The sequence below is a fragment of the Penicillium cosmopolitanum genome (genome assembly GCF_028827165.1).
Source record: "Penicillium cosmopolitanum strain IBT 29677 chromosome Unknown utg000003l:1.0-3747932.0:1.0-3751027.0, whole genome shotgun sequence".
NCBI classification, from domain to species: domain Eukaryota; kingdom Fungi; phylum Ascomycota; class Eurotiomycetes; order Eurotiales; family Aspergillaceae; genus Penicillium; species Penicillium cosmopolitanum.
Genome location: NW_026622673.1, coordinates 2,537,540 through 2,559,990, shown reverse-complemented (window position 1 = coordinate 2,559,990; position 22,451 = coordinate 2,537,540). Strand labels below are relative to the sequence as shown.

At 50.3% G+C, this 22,451-nt stretch overlaps 9 protein-coding genes across 9 annotated transcripts; 6 read left to right on the top strand and 3 right to left on the bottom strand.

Annotated features, from left to right (window-relative positions):
- Nucleotides 1-58: 58 nt before the first annotated feature.
- Nucleotides 59-2,726, top strand: N7509_001009 (mRNA-binding ubiquitin-specific protease UBP3; the record flags this gene model as incomplete). Its single annotated transcript, XM_056625646.1, has 3 exons — nucleotides 59-441; nucleotides 480-609; nucleotides 669-2,726. The coding sequence occupies 3 exons, from the start codon at nucleotides 59-61 to the stop codon at nucleotides 2,724-2,726; spliced, it is 2,571 nt and encodes an 856-aa protein (XP_056494228.1).
- A 1,533-nt stretch (nucleotides 2,727-4,259) lies between these two features.
- On the bottom strand, nucleotides 4,260-6,119 carry N7509_001008 (putative tRNA-specific adenosine-34 deaminase subunit Tad3; the record flags this gene model as incomplete). Its single annotated transcript, XM_056625645.1, has 4 exons — nucleotides 4,260-4,501; nucleotides 4,540-5,813; nucleotides 5,870-5,921; nucleotides 5,987-6,119. 4 exons carry the CDS (start codon nucleotides 6,117-6,119, stop codon nucleotides 4,260-4,262), a joined length of 1,701 nt encoding a protein of 566 aa, XP_056494227.1.
- Nucleotides 6,120-7,031: 912 nt separating this feature from the next.
- On the bottom strand, nucleotides 7,032-8,180 carry phoB (regulatory cyclin phoB; the record flags this gene model as incomplete). Its single annotated transcript, XM_056625644.1, has 1 exon — nucleotides 7,032-8,180. One exon carries the CDS (start codon nucleotides 8,178-8,180, stop codon nucleotides 7,032-7,034), a length of 1,149 nt encoding a protein of 382 aa, XP_056494226.1.
- Nucleotides 8,181-9,506: 1,326 nt separating this feature from the next.
- On the top strand, nucleotides 9,507-12,615 carry N7509_001006 (armadillo repeat protein; the record flags this gene model as incomplete). The annotated part of the gene is made up of 3 exons (XM_056625643.1): nucleotides 9,507-9,807; nucleotides 9,875-11,580; nucleotides 11,635-12,615. The coding sequence occupies 3 exons, from the start codon at nucleotides 9,507-9,509 to the stop codon at nucleotides 12,613-12,615; spliced, it is 2,988 nt and encodes a 995-aa protein (XP_056494225.1).
- A 384-nt stretch (nucleotides 12,616-12,999) lies between these two features.
- Nucleotides 13,000-14,135, top strand: N7509_001005 (putative fructosamine-3-kinase; the record flags this gene model as incomplete). Its single annotated transcript, XM_056625642.1, has 2 exons — nucleotides 13,000-13,958; nucleotides 14,033-14,135. 2 exons carry the CDS (start codon nucleotides 13,000-13,002, stop codon nucleotides 14,133-14,135), a joined length of 1,062 nt encoding a protein of 353 aa, XP_056494224.1.
- Nucleotides 14,136-14,350: 215 nt separating this feature from the next.
- On the top strand, nucleotides 14,351-15,336 carry N7509_001004 (uncharacterized protein; the record flags this gene model as incomplete). Its single annotated transcript, XM_056625641.1, has 2 exons — nucleotides 14,351-14,462; nucleotides 14,606-15,336. 2 exons carry the CDS (start codon nucleotides 14,351-14,353, stop codon nucleotides 15,334-15,336), a joined length of 843 nt encoding a protein of 280 aa, XP_056494223.1.
- Nucleotides 15,337-15,942: 606 nt separating this feature from the next.
- N7509_001003 (ester cyclase) lies at nucleotides 15,943-16,508 on the top strand (the record flags this gene model as incomplete). The annotated part of the gene is made up of 2 exons (XM_056625640.1): nucleotides 15,943-16,125; nucleotides 16,191-16,508. The coding sequence occupies 2 exons, from the start codon at nucleotides 15,943-15,945 to the stop codon at nucleotides 16,506-16,508; spliced, it is 501 nt and encodes a 166-aa protein (XP_056494222.1).
- A 688-nt stretch (nucleotides 16,509-17,196) lies between these two features.
- Nucleotides 17,197-18,680, top strand: N7509_001002 (putative cyclin; the record flags this gene model as incomplete). Its single annotated transcript, XM_056625639.1, has 5 exons — nucleotides 17,197-17,525; nucleotides 17,588-17,669; nucleotides 17,724-17,852; nucleotides 17,907-18,228; nucleotides 18,283-18,680. 5 exons carry the CDS (start codon nucleotides 17,197-17,199, stop codon nucleotides 18,678-18,680), a joined length of 1,260 nt encoding a protein of 419 aa, XP_056494221.1.
- A 419-nt stretch (nucleotides 18,681-19,099) lies between these two features.
- N7509_001001 (class I SAM-dependent methyltransferase) lies at nucleotides 19,100-20,828 on the bottom strand (the record flags this gene model as incomplete). Its single annotated transcript, XM_056625638.1, has 9 exons — nucleotides 19,100-19,202; nucleotides 19,273-19,275; nucleotides 19,339-19,888; nucleotides 19,953-19,978; nucleotides 20,046-20,171; nucleotides 20,223-20,264; nucleotides 20,329-20,358; nucleotides 20,659-20,708; nucleotides 20,787-20,828. The coding sequence occupies 9 exons, from the start codon at nucleotides 20,826-20,828 to the stop codon at nucleotides 19,100-19,102; spliced, it is 972 nt and encodes a 323-aa protein (XP_056494220.1).
- Between the last annotated feature and the right edge of the window lie 1,623 nt (nucleotides 20,829-22,451).

Sequence of the window (22,451 nt, the reverse complement as noted above, 5' to 3'; positions counted from 1 at the left end):
TGCCATTGAGGCAGCGCGTGGCTGAACAAAGGCGACAACTATCTCCAGCCTCGTCAAGATGAACCACCACCTGCCCCCGATGCCCCATGGGCAGCCGCCTATGCCGCAGTCGCGGCGGCAGCAGGACTTCTCCTACAACCCTGGTCATCCCAACATGCGATCCCCACCTTACATGGGGTATCCCCCACACATGAACGGCATGAATGGCATGAACGGCCACATGCCTCAAGCATATTCGCCTCAACAATTTCCTCCTTGGTATCCGCCTTATGGTCATATGCAACTTCCTCCTCGTCCCTACCAAGCCCAACCTCATTACGGCCCTATGATCGTGTCTTCCTACCCGCCCTCACAGCCGATCATGGCTCCCAACCATATTCCTCCTCATTCACTACCAATGCAGCCAAGGTCATCAACACCTTTACAACCCAACATGTCACCGTCCGTGCATGCGGTTCCTCTTCAACCTGAAATGCAAGACCATACCGTTCTTCCCGTGCAACTGCCCCAGCACTACCCCATCGCGACTCCACCCCGCGATGGGAGCCGAAGACTGTCCCCGAGCCCGAAGTTACCGAACCTAAACCGAAACTTCCCTTTGCTGCACCGGTAAGCTGAATTCAAAACTCAACCAATATGCCTTCAGTGGGATCTAACATTGTTTATAGCTGCCCTGGCTCTCAGTTCCCGAAGTGTCTTTCCCGCCAAGACTGCGAACCAGACGCCGATCGGTTCGTCCTTTGTTGTCTGCCGTCGAGTTCCCCAAGAAAGATGGCAAACATATCATCGGAGAGAGGAAGGATGACGAAGACGCGAAGCCTGTCGAAGACGTGAAGCCTGCCGATACTGCTGCTCATGCGATCTCCGAACCTCAAACTCCCACCACCTCTATTCCCCAGTCGGAAGCAAACTCGACACAGCCAACGACTCCATCTTCTGCAGCGAAATCCCAGACTACACAGAAAAGCACAAAGCCTGCGCCTGTTGTTCCAGTTGTGCCAAATGTTCCAGGAACTCCTCGTCGCCAAACCACCAAAGACACTTCTAGCGTTGGATCTGAAACGCCCAAGTCGGCCACTCCTGATGCCGAGCAGACACCTTCTGTTACCACTGCGGAAGCCTCAGTCAAACCGGTTTCGCCTGTGCGCGCAGCACCTAAATCCTGGGCCGACCTTGTCCGCTCCAAAGCTGCAGCTGCAGCCGCAGCCGCGGCCGCCGCTAGCGCTGTCGAGGCCGTTCCTGTCCCCACCGAGTCAGGAGCGTTGGCTGCACCGAAGAGCGAGTCTCTTGGAGATGTGTTGAGCACCCTTGGAGAAGATGTCACCCAATATAGTGACAAGATCGCTTTCCTCGAGCCCCGAGGACTCGTCAACACTGGAAACATGTGCTATATGAACTCCGTCCTGCAAATCTTGGTTTCATGCGTCCCATTCCATCAATTCCTTGAGCATGTTGGTCGCCGGGCCGTGCACAGCTTCAAGAGCGACGTGCCTCTCATTGATTCCTTGATCATGTTTATGAGAGAGTTCCGCGTTATCGATGCTGCAACTTCGGAGGACCAATTGAGAATGCGACTGAAGCCCACTGAACTTGAACAGTATGGCGAGTCCTTTGTTCCTGAGTTTGTTTATGATATGATTCGACAGCTCCCTCGCTTCAGGGACATGCGACGTGGTCACCAGCAAGATGCGCAGGAATTCCTGGGCTTCCTTCTCGAGGAGATGCACGAAGAGTGTGACCGTGCCGCGAAATCCAAAACCGATGCTTCCCAAGACTCCACTGAGGGTTCTTCCGGAGACGGATGGCTCGAAGTCGGTGCTAAGCAAAAGTCAGCCGTGACCCAGTCCTCTGGTCACATCGCTACTGAATCTCCGGTCACTAGAATCTTTGGAGGCAAGTTGCGTTCAGAGTTCAAGGTTCCTGGTAACAAGACATCTGTCACCATGGAACCATATCAACCCCTGCAGCTAGATATTGGTTCCCCTGAAGTCCACAATATCATTGATGCCCTTCGAGGACTCACCAAGCCTGAAAGCATTCAAGGCGATTTCAACTCTTCCCGCGGTCCCAACGTCACGGCTACTAAGCAGATGTTTATCGAAACTTTGCCCCCAGTCTTGATTCTCCACCTGAAGCGTTTCCAGTACGACAGCGTGACCGGTGCTACTCAGAAGATCTGGAAGAAGGTCGGATACCCCCTCGACTTGGAACTTCCACGAGAAGTCTTCCCAGCACACCGCCGCAACGCCATGAATGCGCAAGGCGGTCTCCCGAAGTATCGCCTCATGGGAGTCATCTACCACCACGGCAAGAATGCCAGCGGTGGCCACTACACTGTCGATGTTAGGCGCCAAGATGGCCGTGAGTGGATTCGCATGGATGATACTGTCCTTCGCCGTGTTCGCAGCGAAGATGTGGCGGAAGCTGGCGGTGAGGAAGATCCCAAGGTGCTTGCAGCTGCTCTTGAAAAACACAACAAGCAAGACAAGAATACTCATGCCAACATCTTCAACCACATTGACCAAGATGAAATCGAGGCCGCCGACAATGACAAGGGCTGGAGTCAAGTGAACGGAACTGGCTCCAATGGACACGCTAGTAAAAAGTCCGTCAATGGAGTTGCACCTCCCTCTGCCCCGTCATCTGGGGTGCGCACTCCCCTTGGAAGATACGGCACTCGCGACAACAAGGTCGCCTACCTCCTCTTTTACCAGCGCCTGGCATAATTATGTCATTAAAAGTGGTCAGAATTGATGATTCCATACTCAACTCAATACCCCCTCGACATTCTCAGCCCCTGGCTATATGAGATACGCATTTCTATTTTCAACATTTGTTTATTTGCGACAGCATCATACCCCACATTAGTGGCGCTTTCTTCAATTTCACGCATGTTCTTCATTTACAAAGTTGCAGGGCACAGATCTTGTGCGTCGTCAACCGGCTGTAAATATCACGCCCGGCCGACCCGACCTGCAGTCACACAAACGGGAGGGAGCCTAAAGCTTACCTCGAACACAATGAACACTGGCTGAAGCACGACGGCAAGAGTATCTATACAAAATCAGGGCAGGGCGGGCCCTAGTTTATAAAATATTTACCATATTGCCTCGTGACTTCAGCACCAGATCCCTCAGATAATTCCCATTCGCAAAAAATGCGAGGATTACCGCACTCAACATCCCCAGCGGCAACCACACAGTCTTACAACATCACCCGCATATCAACAACTCGAAAACACACCCACCTCACCTCCCTTTGAACACAACCACACCACTGAATACGAGCTTGTTTGGGCTATCTATTACAAATATCGAACATAACACTTGACACCCTTCTACCCTTCAACAGCTCCCAATCAAAACACAACCAACATACTCACCACCTTCCTCCACCACTTCATCCCGCCGCAGAACCAGCAACCCCGAACAAAATTCTCTACCCTCCTGCGCGCTCACCTCGATATCCCGTGCCCTCTATTTCATACATACGTCTTTGCTACCATGGCGTGAGGGCATCAGGATCAGGATCAAAGACGAAGTCATGAATTTCATTGTCTTTATTTCTTCGCTGTCTTTTCTCCCTCCCCTTCCTCCCCTTTCCCTTCCCTCCCATAGATGGATACTAGAAAGAGAGGGAGAGGGAGGGGAGAGGGCGGGGAAATTGTTTTGCTAGTGGGTGTTCCGTTATTACATTATCAGAAGTCAGGGATGGGATATCCCCTTGCTTATTGCTGTACTTTGAATGAGACGAAAGAAAAGCGAAAGAAGGATAAAGAAGGAAGAGTCAATCAAATCGAATTGAAACCAGAAACGAGAACGAGAAGATGCAGAAGAAGAAAGAATCGGGGACGAGGAGAGAAGTTGCTAAGAGAAGAGAAGAGAAGAGGAAGAAGATCATGATCATGATACTAGTACTATATGAAAAAAGTTCTAGGACAAGGACAAGAACAACTTGAAGAACAGGGCTACAACGATGAGGAAGAGGAGGACCAGGACCAGGACTATGATCCAAAAAAGCATGTTTTTATAGCCCCAAAAAAATTTCAAAGGAAGTTTTATTTCAAATTCTTTTTTTCATTACTGCGTATTCATAGTCATAGTCATACTCGTAAACAGAATTAATTTCTGCGTTGTGCTAATCTTAATGCTAATCTTACATCTCATTCATAGTAATGCATAGGGGAATCGAACGAGGTAAACAGGACACGACACGACATGACATGACATTATGGTGCACTCGGCACCAGCCTGAATAAATCAGGCATGGAAGGCGATCGGCTCAGGGGGGAAATTCTCATCAGCCTCATCCTCCACGAATTCGAAGCCCAGAGCGCGCCAGTTCAACTCCTTTCTCCAGTGGAGGCCGTAGTACTCCCGGTCCTCACGCAGGTGACTGGCATCAGCGTCGACGTCTCCGTTCGCCAGGACAGCCTTTTGAGTCTCCACGGGTCCGGATGCAAGACCGCCGCTCTTCAGACGGCCAGCGCGGGGGTAAATTACTGCCCGGAATCGGAGAGGAGGAGTCCCATGCAGCAACAGATGCATGGCTCGTGGGAGAGATACACATCCAAAGACGTGCAGAGGTAGCCGCCCTCAGCCCGACTTCGGATGCGTGAAGTCGGCAAAGCGTTCCCCGACTCCTCAATTGGTTCCTGAGGAGCCGGGGGAAGGCTCGCGGGGTCTGAGGCGGGAGGGGCGGGCAGAGGGGGAGTTGTGGTGGTGGATGGTGGCAGTTCAACCTCTGTCAGGGTATCGAGGGAGATGGGGGCTGCCTCTGGGTTCGGCTGTGCGAACTTCCTCTTCCGAGGAGAGACCTGGCAACTCGTCGCAGGTGAGGGTCGGTACGAGGTTGAGTCGTCGTCGATGACATGGCTCCCAGCTTCGTACAGGAAGTATTTCTCGAAGGCGCTGAGTTGGTTTGGCTTTGAGAGCTGGGGATCCGTGTGGACGATAGGTTGACAGGCCATAGCTGCTAAGTCAACCTCATTTTCTGGGTCCTCCCTCCTCGAGCGCGCAACCAGTTCAACTGCACGCATTAATGCGTGCAAGTCTGGGCCACCTTCGTGGTCCGAGTTGTACGTTTCGCATGCTGGGTTGGGTGCAATACCAGGATGCCTGTCCATTTGGGAAGGTCCGCCAGCTTCAGATCTTGCAAAGCGACAGTCACCAGCGACAGCGACTACGGCCTGTGGCCAGCGCTCTCGGCTGTTGTAACCTTCTTCCCAGGCTTTTTCGTCGATTTGCGCCTCGATTCTGGGGTCAACGATCACCGCACCTACACCGCGTCCGCGGCCCGATTGCTTTGCCTCCAGTGCGACCTCTCGTGCCAGAGACACGTAATATCCAGCACGAGGTTCAATTGACTTCTGGTCACGGTTGAGAGTTTGGGGATTAGGTGCGACGGTCGATCGAGAGGCTGCGGGATTGAAGGTCACGGGCCACAGAGATGCGCTCCAGACATCAGCCACTTTCGCACTGGCAGGTGGATAGATAGGGATCTTGGTGCGGAAAAGCGTAAGCTCTGGTGATTGCTCTGGGCTACTGGGAGTGGAGGTCTCCTGTGGCTCCTGTGGAGAGTGAGAACGGGCACGAGGCACTGGTATGAAAGGCTCGAGCAGGGTGCGGACAGCTTCCAGATCAGGAAGAGAAATTCCAAGGAGGATAAAGATGCTTGGTGCCATGGAAGATTTCTGAGGATAGGCTTCATCCACGAATTGCTTCACTGACTCTGGCAACTTGTCGCGCTTGCAGAAGCGGCGCAGATGGTTGAGTGGGAGGGACGAGTCGCGAGGGAATGCGGCATCGAGAGCTCTATAGCGAGACCATTAGTGTTCTGTCCATAGTATAACTAGTGGAGGTCGACATACTTGATCACTCTGGATGCGGATTTGATGTCGACTTCAGCGACATAAGCATCATCTGTAGATTGGAGTCAGTCTTGACGCGTCTGGGGACAATGGCGGGGACGGGGTTCGATCACATACCATAGCCCTCAGGTGGGTTGACTTCTTGGATAGATTTGATAGGAACTACATGTCCATCCAGAGGCTGAATTGCCTCAACGATGTCCCGCATGGAAGCGGAAGCGGAGGGAGCGTCGTGCGTGGACGCATCCATTGTTGTGAATAACTGGTGAATGAGTGAAGGTTAAAGGGAGAGGAAGAGAGATGGAGAAAGAGAAGAAGTGAAGAAGGTGCGACAAGACGACCACATGACTGGGGGGCGATGAGGAAGGAGCGATGCCGCACAGGCAGGTGCGACTGCGAAGCGGGAAGCGAGAAGCCGAGAGCACCTGAGGGTAGGTGAGAGTAGGTGAGAGTACCCCAGTGAATGTGAATGTGAGGGTTCCTTTAAAGTTGCTCGTAGCCTACCGATAAGAATTAAGATTGAGAAGATTTGCGGCATCCCATGCCCTAAACCCCGCACCCTATGCCCTAATCTCCAACCTGAGACAAGAACCTAAATAGTAAAGATCGCCAGGTCTGGATACAATTTGAAGGAGATTATTGTGTATTGTATATTGTTGATTGCTTTCTTAAAATTGTAGAATTTAGATAAAAAACCCCCAGCAAAGGGGGGGGGGGGGGGAGAGAAGATTAAGAAGAACGTTGAAGACCATATTTTCATGATAGACATCAGAACGCCAGATCATATTGCTAGTAAATGAAACGCTGAAAACATGATACAGAAAACCACCTCTTCTCCTGCGTTTGCTAAGTAGGTGAGACCACTCTAGTGTACCGCGCCAATTGATGCAGAACCCCAAAGATCACGAGCAGGACGGGGTATTCGATCAGATAGCGCCCTCTGTGGATGCAAAACAATCATCGTTTTATTAAGATCGCGTCGTGGGTGATTCTAAGGGGTAAAATGTTTGGATCAATTGGCTTTCACATCTCTCATTCCTTCGCCACACTCTCGAGGCCAGCCCGAGATTGGTTCGTAAGGTATAATTGATAATCAAAATGGCGGGGAAAGAGAAGTGATGCGGCCATGGTTGAGCAAGTTCTAAGTAGCCCTCGGGGGGCTCTATGCAGAAGGGGTATTGGTATTGGTGTTGGTGTTGGGTGTCGTCGCTGCGACAGAAGAGTCGTCGCCACTAGGGCGTTCGATTTCGAAGCCATCGCATCGTTCGATCAGGCTTTGATAGTAATCAACCAAAACCTCTGGTTGTGGAACGATGCGCCATTGCACACGGAATAGGAATTCCAGTTCCAGCATGGCCAACTCGGTCATGCCGATACCACCCACACGGGCATATGTCTTGTTCGTCCAGAAACTGTCGCTGAGCCCTTTGCTGGCAACGGTTGCACTGGCGATCAGGAAACGATGGATAGTGAGACTGGAGACGGTGAATGCTGGGTATAGCGCACAGAGACGGTCAATGTAGTAGACCATGGCGAGGAGAATCGGAGGGGAGAGGGTGGCGTGAGTGGTGAGACGTTGCAGGTAATCCTGCACGGAGATCCGGGGTGGAGATCGAGAGTGGAAGCGCGTTAGACGGCCTTCATTGAGAGGAATTTTGTCGTTGAATCGGATCAATTCCATCAGCATGCTGGAGATCAGCACCACCAGGTCGCGGGGGTCGGCGTGCTCATATTGGGCAGGCAAGACTTTTGCCTCCGCTTCGGAGGGGCGCAGGCGCTTAGACTGCGACACTTGCTCCTCAGGATCACCAGCGCCCGCCGGGGCACCATCTGGAGAGTGGTGATCAGTCTGGCTGTTGCGCTTATTGGACCCCGAACCGTCTGGGGCGGGCATCGAGACCTTCGGATCGGAGGGATTAGAAGGGGGATTCACGGAGACCGGGGCGGAGGAAGCCGTAGGGGGAGGGGGAGGAGGAATCATAGAATCGGAGGCAGTCACAGTATCTGCGGAGCTGCTGGGGACAATGGAGGAGTCGGCGGAAGCAGATGTAGACGCGGAGGCATAGGCATGGGTAGACGCAGACGCAGTGGCAGTGGTGGAAACAGAAGCGCGCCTGCGGTGACGGTCGGCAGGAGATTCAGGAGAGTTGGGATCGACGGTATGTCGATTCAACGCGGTCCGCAACTCCTCAATGGCCAAGCGCGAGGAGCGAGGACTGTTGAACTGTGGAGCCGGGGGATCATAATGGCCCGCCTGCGGTCGTGGGGAACGCAGAGCGGTGGTGGATGGCGAAGGGGAGGAGGCCAACATAATGGTTGATCGTTTATGGTTTAGTGTTTAGGCTGGGAATGCAGGAATTTGAGGCCCAGCGGCCGCTCGGAGTGCAAGCTGGCACCACGTGGGCGCACGAGTCAACGGGGGCGGAACTGGAGGCGCTGGCGCACGGCCTCATCCTTGCTTAAGGATGAGTGGGTGAGACCAAGGGTGGAATTCAATCCGGGGGGTCTCTGATCAATGTGGAGGAGGGGGTGGATGCGGTGGGTGAGGGTATATGATGGGGGGAAGAGGAGATTGTACTCAGGAGGAATCTAAAAGGAGGAGGAGTCAGACGAGAGAACTACAGGATTTTCCGCTTTTGCCATGAGGTAATGGAGTAATACGCCTTGTACGTGGGGGGCGACGTCTGATTACTCCATCGGTGTGAACTCCGGGGGAACCCTGTGGTCATTTAGAGATTGTGATTGGCTGGCCGGGCCGGAGATGACAAAACGTGACAATACAGAAGTTACAGTGCTGGCTTCCGATCATGTGATGTGTACTTCGGATGTACTTACTAGTAGTATGGAAGTAAATATGAAAGAATAAAAGCTATAGCTGGTGGTAGTGGCATATGGAGATAGTTAGATAGGTCTAGATGGTCTAGATGGTCTAGATGATCAAGATGCTCGAGATCACCTGGAGGCTCAACTAGAATCGAATGCGGGTCCAGACACTATGTCAGACGGTGGCGGTGATCATTGTTAGTGAGGGACTAGATTGACTAACAGTTATTGGAGTTAGTGTGAGTGGTTTGGGATCCAGCTAGTCTACAGTAGGTATTAGTGAGTTGGTGACTACACAGCACCAGGACTAACTACTAGTATACTAGTGCTAGTACATATAGTTAACTAACTAACGTAACTCTACTAATCTTGTTGCCTCAGGCAACAATGACACTCAAGTGGGTTACGTAACCACTTATCATAGCGACATGCGGAGACTGGGGGAACCTCAAAAAGGAAGCTTGGAAGCTTAGGGTTACTTGAAACCTTGAAGGACAAAGCCAACAAAGAAATATCCCTCCTTATCTCCAATTAATACCCATAATCGAAAGAGTCCGGCTGAATCACCCTTCCAATTTCTCTCGACACCGTCGCTCGCCCGTCGGACACGCGACCTGACGCCCGAATCCGGCCTTCCCCTCTCCAACTCTCTTCCCCGTGTCCCGCTCATCGACCAGACGGCCCCCCATTACCCCCGCGGCAATCCTTTTTTTTCTAGGCACGAGATCGACTTTCGCCCCAGACCTTTGAATTATTCCCCTAAGTGCGCGATTTATTCGCGGACCTCCCACTGGGAGGCGGTGGTTCTCGGAAGATGACTCGAGCGGCGGTACCGCCGATTCTGTTGCAGCTGCACAGCTCGGACTCGGTTTCCTCACAGGCGGAATCTCTGCGCACCCTCAAGAACGAGCTGATCGGCCATGACCAACGCAAAGAAACCTATGTGACCTCGGGAGTCCTCCCCGCTCTTGCCCAGGTACTTTCCACCTATCGACCTGGAGGAGCGGCTTCAGCAGATCCCAATGGATCGGCTCCGAATCCGGTAAACTATCGCACCTCAAGTGAATATGAGGTTTGTCTACAATCAATTCTGATTGTGGGAAGCGTGGCGCAAGGTGAGTGATGCAGCATGGTCTACATAATCTATAATGCAGTCCCAGATTGGCTGCTAATCATCTCAAGCAGGTGGCCCGACATTCCTCGCTCCGATCTTCGCCAGTGAGATCCTTTCTATCCTTCTCGCCATACTATCCTCCCCGGATTGCCCACAATCTTTCAGTCTTCCTATATTGCGGCTGCTCAACACCATTGCCGATCGGCTACCATTACAAAGCCAGGAACAATGGCCGCGAGATACCCGCTTAGCCGACCTTGTATTCTCAAATGAGAATGTCGGAGCTTTGAGGCGGATCATTGCACAGGACTATGACAAATTGAAAAACCAAGCCTGCATTGAGCTGGCGGCTGCTTTGATTGGGAAGCTGTGCTCCGAGGAGGTCCACAAAACAACACTAGCGGAATGCGGAGTGCTGGATGCTCTATCCGTCAAGTTGGCCTCGTTCGTGGTGGCGCAGGGCTTTGTTCTGCCCGGTGCCCAATATCATCTCCAAGAGCCAGGCGCGCTGGGGGAATTACCGGCGCCAGCGCCGGCATCTGCCCGTTTGGCGCCTATCCTTCGTGCAATCACGACCATCATCGAACAATCGAAGTGGAGGGCGGAGCATTTTCTCTCTTCACCTGGCCTTGTCACGGTATTCCCAAAGCAGGTTCCCGGATTTGCCGCGGTCGATGTCAAACGAGGACCCTGGGGTTCAACTTATTTGTCCGGTTCGGCAGTTCCTCGCCATCCTGGTGCAAACCCAGTGGACCACCTCCTACCGTCGGTCCCATTGACTCACGAGAAGTCATCTCCAAACTCAGCCAATTTCCCACCTCTGGGCAACTCCGGCTCCCAGCGTCGACAAAGCCATTCCTATCCTACCCCGTTTTCGCTGGCTGAGACGCCCTCCCCGGAAGATGACGAGAATTCAATTATCCCATGGCTGATGTGCATTCTCCGCTCAGAAACCGGGATTGCCCGTCTAATGGCTGCACGTTTGGTGACTGTCTTGTTCCGTCTAGGACTCGCTAGGAAGCACCGGGTTCCCATGTTTGGGTTTTTGTTAGTCCCGATCCTCATTCGGATGCTGGACCGAGACTTCAAGTTGCCAGATGAGCAAGGCTCCAATGATGATGGGTTGATCACGCCGACGCAACGTGCTAAAGAAGAGGCACCAGCCGTGTTAGCGAATCTAGTCATGGACGACCAAGAACTTCAAAAACACGCAGTCAACGGCAATGCGCTTAAGCGTCTATCTCAAATCCTTAAGGAAACATATAATCCAGTTGCCGAGAACCTACGTTCGATGTGGTATGCTGGGGGAGACAGCCCGGCCCGTGATCCTGATACAGTTTCGCCCGAGTGCCAGCTTGGACCATCTGGATACTCTCCCACAATGTGTCACATAATGCGATATCGCGAGAGCATTCTCAAAGCATTGGCAGCTTTGGTACCGTTCAAAGACGAGTATCGCAAGTCAGTGTGTGAAAATGGCGTGGTACCCTACATCATCGACTCTCTCAAGCCTCGACCAAGTGATGCCCCGGCTGACGCCGTTTCCATGCCTAAGAACTCAGCGGCGGATGGCAATCCCACGCCAACGCTTCTAGCTGCTTGCGGTGCTACTCGAATGTTAACTAGATCTGTCAGTGTTCTCAGAACGAGCCTTGTTGATGCAGGAGTTGCCGAGCCTCTGTTCGTGCTCCTGAAGCATCATGATCTGGAAGTCCAGATTGCAGCAACTGCGGCTATTTGTAATTTAGCCTTGGATTTTAGCCCCATGAAAGAGGTCAGTCAACCTTGTCTTTTTGAGTGAAGCATCTCATCTAACATACCCTCCCAGGCAATCATTTCAGCCGACATCATTCCAATTTTATGTGAACATGCCCATTCGCCCAATACCAAATTGCAGATTGAATCCTTGTGGGCGCTCAAGCACGTGGTGTACAACACAGCCAACGACATCAAAATGAAGGTCATCGAGGGACTCGGTTCGACCTGGATTCGACAAGTCGTCAGTCAAGACACCAGCAGTGCCGTTCGACGTAACCTGGACGAAGAAACAGACCAGAGCGCAGGTGTCGCCATGGGCCGAGCGAACTCAGCAGGCGAGCAAGTCGACATCCTCAACCCGATGGATGACATCGACGGAATGACCGAGGACTTCAAAATGACCGACACGCCACCATCAAAAATGAATCTGGACATGTTTCTCCCGGACGCAAGACGAAGACGCAGACTCGTTCTCCGCGGCACAATCGAACAGTCCACACAGACAAGACAAGACGACATCGCAGTCCAAGAACAAACCTACGATCTAATTCGCAACATAATTTGCGGACCCGGTGCAAACGAGATGATCGACTTCCTCTTCAAAGAAGTAGGCCAGGAAGAATTCCTAGACGCGCTCGCCGATAATCTCCGCCCGCGCAGCATCCAACTTGCCCATCGCCGAGAAAATCCCACTCGCGCCATTCAGGTCCCCGTCGAGATTCTTAGCTCCGTCAGTGCTCTAGTCATCCACATTGCCGCTGGTCTCCCGCGTCACCGTCAACTGTTGGTATCACACAAAGACCTTCTAGTGTCGATGGTTGGCCATTTCAATCACCCGCATCGTGAGGTCCGAGTTAGCTGCGTCTGGGTTGTTATTAACCTGATCTACGAAGAGGATCAGAGCGATCATGAGGGTTGTCGTGAACGAGCCGCCCGGCTTAAGGAGTTGGGCGTTATTGAGCGGTTGGTTAGCCTTGAGGAAGATTCTGATTTGGATGTGAGGGAGCGGACGAAGACTGCGGTACATTTGTTGAATACGCTTACTTCATGAGATTGTATTGTTTGGAACGTTGATTTAGCCATGGGATGCGAAGTATTCAAGGCGTTTTGTTTTTTTGTCGATGATTGTGCATAGGTCAGTTGAGACAGTGCAAAAATGTTTAGATCGAATTCAGATATCCATGATTTTATCTTCAAGCTAGAATTCGACCCAACCTTGTAAATGACTAGTAACTAGTAACTAGTAGTTGTTGATTACAAGTACAATAATGCAGGGCCTCAGATTCTTATCAATCGTGTGGGGAAACTAACGTCATAGTACTTCACTGCCAACTTCCCATCCCTGCGAGAATATCTACCTCAATACTGTAAACCACCATCTTCATTCCGCTCAAGTCACATACAAAAACCACTATACCTAAAAAAAAAAACAATCATGTCTCCAGTCCCAGAAACAATCCTCTGCGCTCTATCCCTCCCCAACGACTCAAAAGCCAGTCTATCCACCTCCGGCCTAGGCTCCGGCTTCACAAGCACAGCAACCCTGCGCGCCACAATCCCCAGCAAAACACAAGACGCAGAACATGAAGAACGAAAATACTTCATAAAAACCTCCTCAGACGGTCAAGCCGCAGAAGAAATGTTTCGCGGTGAATACGAATCGCTAAACGCCATCGCGACCTCTGTACCGGGCTTTTGTCCACGGGCTCTGGCCTGGGGCCCGTTAGAGGAAGGTAGTAACAAGAAATTCTTTCTCGTGACAGAGTATCTTGATTTAAGTGCTGGAGGTCGGGCTAGTAACGGTAACGGTGATGAGAGTAGTACCACTACACTTGCCCATCGACTGGGCAAACTACATGCAACGCCCGCACCGATTGATGTCGAGACCGGCCATCGACGATTCGGATTCCCGGTCCCGACATTCTGTGGCGACACGAAGCAGCCGAATATCTTCCGGGATAGTTGGGCAACCTTCTACGCCGAGGAGCGATTACTCACAATTCTCGCAACGTCGGAGCATCGCAATGGTTCTGATGCGGGGTTACGTGAGCTTGTGGAGAAAACTGCGTACGGTGTTGTGCCGCGATTATTGGGCGATGATCATCTTGGATATAATTCCGATGGTGAAGGGGAGGGGATCGTGCCTGTTGTTATTCATGGGGATTTGTGGAGTGGGAATGCTGATCGGGGGAGGATTGTGGGATCTGGTCGTGAGGATGGAGTTGGAGATGTGGTTTATGATCCGTCGGCTTGTTATGGGCATAGTGAGTTTGAATTGGGTATTATGCATATGTTTGGTGGGTTTGGGTCTAAGTTTTTGGATCGGTATCATCGGGTTGTGCCCAGGACGGAGCCTGTGGGGGAGTATGAGGATCGGGTGAGGTTGTATGAGCTGTGAGTTTTGCCTTGTTCCCTTTCTTTCTTCTTTCTCTCTTATATTGGGTCTCTGGTGCTAATTTTATGACCAGGTACCATCATCTGAATCACCATGCTATTTTTGGGGGTGGGTATCGCTCAGGTGCGGTGTCAATCATGGAAAAGCTGATCCGGAAGTATGGCAACGGAAGGTAAACAGAAGGTATCCCTTTGGACAGCGTGCTAGAGAAGCCGGAATATCCTGGTATACAACGGGTATTGGATTAGAAATCATAGTACTTATGGCGAATATCCCCGCTACAATGATGTCACAATTAGTAGCTTTTAAAATAATCACGGATGAATACCGTTCTGACTTTCCCAACTCCCTACTATATTGAATTTCGACATATCGTTATATCCGAACCAGAATGCCTGCGCACCCCGATTCTGATATCTACCCAGAGGCCACTGGCCCTGCCAAAGTCCTGGTCGACAAGCACCGCGCCGGGCAGCCGCTGAAGCTGTATGCGGGGTGGTTTTGTCCGTGCGTATCCTCCCCCAACTTTTGTGCAAGTATAGCATTCAGGCTAACAAATGCAGATTCGGTGAGTGAAGAAAACTACGATTAACATTGCATCCGGACAGTCTGGACATAATATAAGTCTAACCATCACAACTTGAAGTCCAACGCGTCTGGCTCGCCCTAGAAGAAAAGCAAATTCCATACGAATACATCGAAGTCAATCCATACAACAAGCCCGATTCACTCCTTACTCTAAACCCCCGTGGTCTAGTCCCAACACTCTCATGTCCAACAGAGCCAAATCCACAACCACTCTACGAATCAAACGTGATACTCCAATACCTTGAAGAAGCCTACCCAGACCATGGCCCAAGTTTCCTCCCAGAAGACCCTTACTCACGGGCTCGAGCTCGAATCTGGATCGACTACGTGACATCCCGAATAATTCCCTCCTTCCACCGCTTCCTGCAGTACCAAGTTCCACATGGTACTGGTACTTCCCCATTCCAAGATGCAGGATTATCACAAGTCCGAACAGAATTCCTTAACCACCTAAAAGCCTGGACGAAGGAAATGCATCCAGAAGGGCCATACTTCTTAGGTTCTGAGATTAGTCTTCCGGATCTTGTGCTCGCGCCGTGGGCCGTACGATTGTGGGTATTTGATGAGTTTAAGCACGGGCTTGGAATTCCACTGGATGGAAGTGAGGGCGAGGATGAGGCTGTTTGGCGTAGATGGAGGAAGTGGGTTACTGCTCTTGAAGGAAGGGAGAGTGTTCAAAACACCACGAGTGAGAAAGTGCACTATTTGCCTATTTATCAGCGCTATGCGGATGATAAGGCGCAGAGTGAGCTGGCTAAAGCTACGAGGGCTGGGCGGGGAGTTCCATGAGTGGGCTTGAGAGTTTCAACTGTTACTGAGTGATGTGATGACTTAATCTGTCTTTCTAAGGGGAACTGGTACCTACAGAAGATGGAATAGGTTAGCCAATCTCTTCCATCCTAGGTAGCTACTAGTCTGCCAACCGAAAACGGTCAATAATGGTGGATAATAGAGAGCGGGAGCTTGAGCTGTGCTACTGTATTTACCCAAGAAGCCTGGACATTGTCCTGGAATTAGCCAATCACATCAACGCCCCGTGTGGAAAATTTGTCGCTTCCCTTGAGTCTTGAGTTTGCAATGGGCCGGTATTGTATCAGCCAGTAATACCTGGCCTCATCCGGCGCTAGGCTACAGTAAATGCTGTTGGCTCTTACGGCCTAACTCAGTACCTGATTTGTCAATTCTAAATCATGTTATGAAACATATCGACACCTTATTCGGACTCGATTGGTTAGTTCGACAGCAGGCTCTACCGTTCGTAATTCAAGCACTCAAGCGTTTCTATAAGAACTATTCTCAGTTCAAGTTAGCATTGAATTATACATACTTCGGCATCATATTCTCACATTGTTCATATTCAGTCGCAACACAGTCTACAAATTTTGAATCTGCAACATGTCCACTCTCCAGGAGAAAAACAAAGCTGTGGTGCAGAAATATTTCGAAGAATACTGGGGCAAGGGCAACGTCGACATCGTGGATGAGGTTTGCGCTGACAATTTCGTCATCGACTATCCTATGCATGGCCCCCGTCGTGGTAAAGAAGCGGCCAAGAAGATGCTACTTGACTTTCGAGAGGTAAGAGAACAGAACGAGCCTCAGGAAACAGACCTGACCAGATCTAATATGTTCATGACCAATAGGCGTTCCCGAATCTTTCCTTCCACGCCTACAAATTCCCCTTGATTGCCGAGGGTGAATACGTGGTAGGCCGTTGGATTGGGGGCGGCAAACATACCGGCCGGGAATTTGATGACCTTCCAGTTGGCAAGCTTGACAAGCCAAATACTGGCAGAGAAGTCTATTTCTCTGGTACGACTATTTTTACATTGGAGGATGGGAAGATTGTGGATGAAATTGGCGAAGAGCAAGCTCTGGTAGCTCTGCAGCAGCTAGGGCTAGTTTCTCCTCCTAACCGAGGCAAAGAGATCAAGTATGATCCGGAGGGAAACCATATCTGAGGGAATGAGAGAAATTGGCACGAATAAGTAATTCTTTACAATGCCATCCTGCTAGTTTACTAGTTCGCCTTCCGTCCATCTCAGTGAAATATTTTGTCCATGATTCGTCCTTCCCTCTCCTTTTCTATAATAAGTACGTAATGAATGGCCGTGCAACAATATCAACGAATGATCGCGATGGTTAGATCAGACGCAGTCTCCGAGGCTACAAACTAAGGCCACGAAGCGGTGGTCATCAACAGCTTTTCACTGGCACCTGTTTCTGGAAGTGAATAAAATCTCACCAACTTCCCATGAGTATCGGAAATTGGCCATGGCTCTATATTGGTGGACTATCTAGCTCTGCAAGCGAATCTGAAATAGAGGAATTTGAAAATTCCTAGAGCATGATTAGCCCCAGGCATAGTAGATTGTTTCTACCATCAAGTTGTTGTTGATTCACTTGCGGTCGTTCACCTGGATTACTCTCCGACTCGAGCATTCACCTTTGGAGATGAGCGAGGCAACCCAACCCAACCCAACCAAACTATCCCCCTGCAAACAAAATCACAGAACTGTTTGACTCTGTCTTTTTTGTTCTCCATCCATACCTTCGTCCATAACTCTTGAGTCCCATCCTATTGAATATTGTACACTTCGGATCAGCATTCTTCCGCACACTGACGACCTGTTCCATTATCAGCACGTGATGATGGAGGATATCGAATCGACGGCTTCCAGCGACTCTTCCATCCCCGCGTACACGGAGGAGTCGCTTTTCAATCGCATCCGGCGCCCCTATACTGCGATGGCACACGCGACTCGGGATGAGCGGGCTCATCCTGGCTCGGAATCAGATCATGGCCCGCCCGAACCTCCGTCTATCCACCCGTCCTTTGTCCATGTTGCCAAGCCCTACCTCTTCGAGCAGACAATCCAGGATTGCGTCCAGGCTATAGGGTTGGATGCCACGCGAGAGGCGTCGCAGCGTCTGCAGGGGGTGACCTGGATCGACAATGTGCGCAAGGCACTGCGGTTGTACGTTGAGATCCCGAATCGAGAAGACTTGCAATGACGGCGTGAAGCTAACGCGAGTACAGGCCCATCCGGACCTTCAATACCGCCGTCATATATTACCACCGATACCGACTGGTTCGCCCAGATAATGAATATAGTTTTACGGTGAGTTTATGTCGCTATTTTGGAGAAGCGGCCCCGGTCTGACTTCTATCGCAGGATACCGCGGCAGCGGCTCTTTTCACCGCGTGCAAGATCGAAGACACTTTGAAGAAGTCTCGTGAGATCTTATGTGCGGCGCACAATCTTAAATACCTACCCTCCGAGTATCTTTCGCCGGACGACCAAGTACGCCACTCTCAGACATACACAAATAAGATTATTTGGTTGACAGGTTGCTAGGCTTTTGAAGCGAGTTCTCGAGCCATCATTGGCCTGGAACGACTCATGCTAGAGTGCTCAGGCTTCGATTTCCGTACCCGACACCCCGAGAAGACCCTGGCAAAGATGTCATTGCAGTATAAAGCGGGCTCCAAGGTCTCTTCTCTAGCGTATCGAATTTCACTAGACCTCTATCGAACATTTTCCCCTCTCAAACAGACGACACCGACCATGGCTTTGGCCTGCCTCGAACTGGCAGGACGGCTTCTGGACGAGCGAATTGAGGATATTGAGTCGGGAGCGGACTATACGCATTGGAAGACTAGTCGCACAGAAGTGATGGGTAACATGATGCTATCTATATTCTTACTTGACTCATACTAATGATTTTGAACAGAAACGCTCTTCGATCTCCTCGAGCTATACACCGACTACCGTGCCTTAACATCCGTTGGGCCCGAATTTCAAGCGCCACGTTTCTTGACTGTCCGTATCCCGCTTAACAAAGAAGCCAATTCTCAGCGTATCCCCCAATACAACCAATGGTTCGACCGACCTCGTCAGCAAAATGATTCCGTGAATAATGGGTCCAACGATAAACAAGCCGATACTCCACAACGTCCCCATCATCCTTTAACCCCAGTTGCAGCCAACGGGGACCGCCTCGGAGCGAGTGAGCGTGGTCGCGATGCAGCTGTACGATTCACGATCGATTCCGAGTGCGCCGCGGACGAGAAGCGGCAGGTCGAGCCTTATTTCAAAGTGGAGATGGAGGAATATGAGGTGGAGGTTTAGTGGGATCGATGCCCCGCCGCTAGCTTCATCGCGTCGACTCTTCTAGTCGACCTAAAGGAGCTTTTCAAAACTTGATGATACCCTAGTTCAGAATACCATGATTTTAATGCAATGAGTTTATTTGGATTAGTGCTTACTTTAAGCCAGATAGCTTCGTATGAGTATATTATGATCATTTTCAATTATATCACTTGTGTCTCGAATCTCGAAAATGGTTGCTAGACTTCGGAGTCGAGTCATTTTGAGTAGTTCAGCTCAAAATGCAGGACTCTCTCTCTGCCTTTGCAACCCACCGGGTATCAAATCGTGAACAATGCAGACCCATTAAAGGAGGACCCGCAGTCGTATGCTGTAAATACAAGAAAGCCGACCGACCAACGCCATTTTGCCAGAATTAGATGCGAATAACCATCCGTCCGTCACTCATTACTAGTCACGGGTCTTGACTGCGGTGACTCTGTGGTGGCCTTCATATTTTGTGAAACTTCGCCAGGAAACGGTTTGCGCGCCCATATCCTCTTCCTATAGAGCTTGTTAGTCACTCCAAAAAAAAGAATAAACTGTCCATCACTGAGATAAGGGCTTCACTTACGCCCTGTGATATGTGTGATAGGCAGGATTCTTAATATCATTACGCATGCGCGCGCAATAAACATACACCTCCTCCTTCTTCCAGGGCTTAGGCGCACCAAACTTGGTAAGCAACCACATACACCACCCCTCAATCCCAGACATCCAATGCTCATAGTTCAGCAAACCAGCCTCCTTGAATTTCTGATGCTTGGCCCAGGGCCCAATGGGCCACTTGTAGTTCTTTTCGTGCATATCGATGAATCCCTTCTCCCGAATACTCTTCGCCATTGTGAAAATGACATCGCAGGTTCGTCCTGCACGCTCACCACAGCCGCGTATATTGGGCCCCCATTTCGAGAGCACACTGTCTTCGGGTAAACTGCCGTCGTCGCATTCAACAAATGGCCCAACTTCGTACTGCTCGATCCAACCGCCGGGCTTTAATTTGTCGTAGCATTGTTGATAAACGCGATCCCACTCCGCTTGGTCGAAGGATCCGATCATGTTGCGCATGCGGATCAAATCGAATGGTTCCCGCCAGGTCCATTCCTGTAGCACATCGTCTACTTCAATCGTACAGTTTGGCGGCATCCAGGTTATGGGTGGTGGATAGAGATCCACGCCTCGAACAATACCTATGCTAGGTAAGCGCATTTCTTTGAAGTTTTAATATGAAATTTGATACGGGGAGGAACCCACTATTCGGGAACATATCGGCCACATCGCTGGAGGAAACAAATTAGCTTTTCTGCTTTGAAGAACCTTGGAGGCTCGTCTTGGGGATCACCATACATAACCCATGTGCCCATTCCGGTTCCAATATCTAGAATATGAAGGGGGGCTTCCTTATCATCTCCGCATGGCGCGCGGAAAAGTGGATTTTCTCGCTCTGAGTCCAAAATGAGATCCACAAGGTGTCTATAGATGATTAGTGGAATGTCGACGGACATCCCGGTTCAGGGGGCTTACCCTGCTTCGTATGCCTCGAATTGCTGTTCATCTGAGGGAAGGCTGATAAGGTATCAGTTTGATTTGCCCCTTTTCGGGAGTAGACCGAGGGGAATCATTTCCTTACCAGTATTCTTTATTTCGGAGACTTTGATATCTGTATATTTAGTCAGTATAAACCAACCTGTGGGCAAAAATTGTATAGTAATTGTCAATATTAAATACTTACCTCCTTCCATTTTCCATCATCCCCAATAAATCGAAGATTTGATGGATGTGGTGTCCCTGAGCCTAAAATGTGGTTGTTAGACCCGATGAATACGCACAGGCCAGCGGGTACGCGCAACGCCGCGTATCCGAGGGGGAAAAAGGAAAAAAAGAAAAAAGAAAAAATAGAGATAAAATCAAAAAAAAGAACATCACAAATTTGCAAATAGAAGAATGAGTTAATACTTACGATACCCAGTCATCACCACCGTAGGCACTGTCATTCTCGAATTCGGGGTCCTGGACGACACCTCGGTCAGCTCACCGCAATATCCCGACAGTTTGGGTCAGGTTTCCGTCATCGCATCACAAACATACCACATCGATCGATACCCCGTCAGAGATGGAGTGGTCAGTCATGCCGACCGGAGGGAAGGCCACAGCTAGGGAACCCTTTGCTGAAGTGGGGTGGCAAACAAAGACGATGCGAACTTGAAAAAAGGGGAGAGGGTGACAGGAGATGGGACTGGGCGGGGAGGGAGGTTTAAGAGGATAGATACAATGTACGAGTATACGAGTAACCCGGACCGCCCGGTTCCAGCATTAATCGACGAGACGTTTAGGCGGTCGAAGGTTATAAGACCAGCCATTCAGGGCCAGAAAGGTTTCTTAGGCGAGAGGAGCCCGAGAAGAGGAGTCGTCAATCCACAAGAAGAGTGGCATTCCTTGGTGTCTTTGGCCAATGATGCGTCTGCCACAGTGGAGTCTTACCACTCTGTCGGTAACCCACTGGAGACTGGTTTTGGGCACGGATCAGGATGGTTGAGGGTTACAAGATGGAGATCTCTCGTCACAGAGTTTTTTTCCTACTCCGTAATTTTTTCTCTTTTGCGTGTGACGTGGACATGTCAACTATATCCCGACCCGACACGATGGATCTATAGCATGTCCACATAAATTAGGTACTTATTAGTACTCCGGATACACAGATTGGACACGATGATAGTGTCACACAGTATAAACCTTACCAACGATCAACAAATAGCAATCAGCAAGCATTGACCGACAGCACACTTGGTCGATCCATTTTAATCTCGGGTTTCTATTACCAATTCTCCTGTGTGAAGAAAGGTCCAAACCCCGAAAACAAAGAACTTTTCCCACAACAAGGTCAAAAACACTTCGTATTCGCCAGGCCCAGCCCCTATAAGAACCTTGTTTTAGGCCTAAATCCCGACTTTAACTTCAAACTGTCTTCCCAGAAATGGCATAGTGAACCATGACCCCTGTAGCACCCTTTCGGTGCTATATGTAGGAGCCGAAGCCCAGTTTACCTGCCTTCATACCTAGCCTACCTAGCCAACACCACCTATCGGTCACGGGGTATGTCCATCAAACAGCTAGATCCGATTAGCGATCGCGCTGAAGAATAGCTTAACCCCCCCCCCTGCCAGCCATGCCCCGCGTTGTCACCCTTTCCACCTATCATAGTGCGTAACCATGGGGTGGGTGGATTGGTACTTTGGTAGTCTCCGAACAGGGATTAATGTTGAATCACATCATATGATTAGTTATACCTAGTTAAAATGTGGAGTCTAGTTTTTGCAGGCATGCGACACTTATGAAGAGATTGGCAAGAAACACTTTGGGAGAGATACATTGACCGCTTCAACACCCGAGGGCTAGATTGGTCGGCAGGATAATTTCAAGTTGGTGGCTGCTCGGCCAACTCTAAAAAGTCCCAGTCTCTCTCAATTCAGGACCAATATTACGATGATCCTGTGGATTTTATCTTCAAATTGCCAATAATAATCGAAGTGCCTAGGTATTCCACATGGAATTCCTTGCCTTTTTGACAGTTCAAAGGACGTGAAATGACAATTGGACATCCACTAGATACAATCCTTGGACGTGCACTGGCAGACGAAGCTAACAGTAGAAATTGCAAGTGACTACTTCAAGTTACGCCTGAAACTAATTTAGACAGGGACACTTCGAAAAGAGTATGAAAAGAAAATGACATGGATTATAAAGTCGATCACA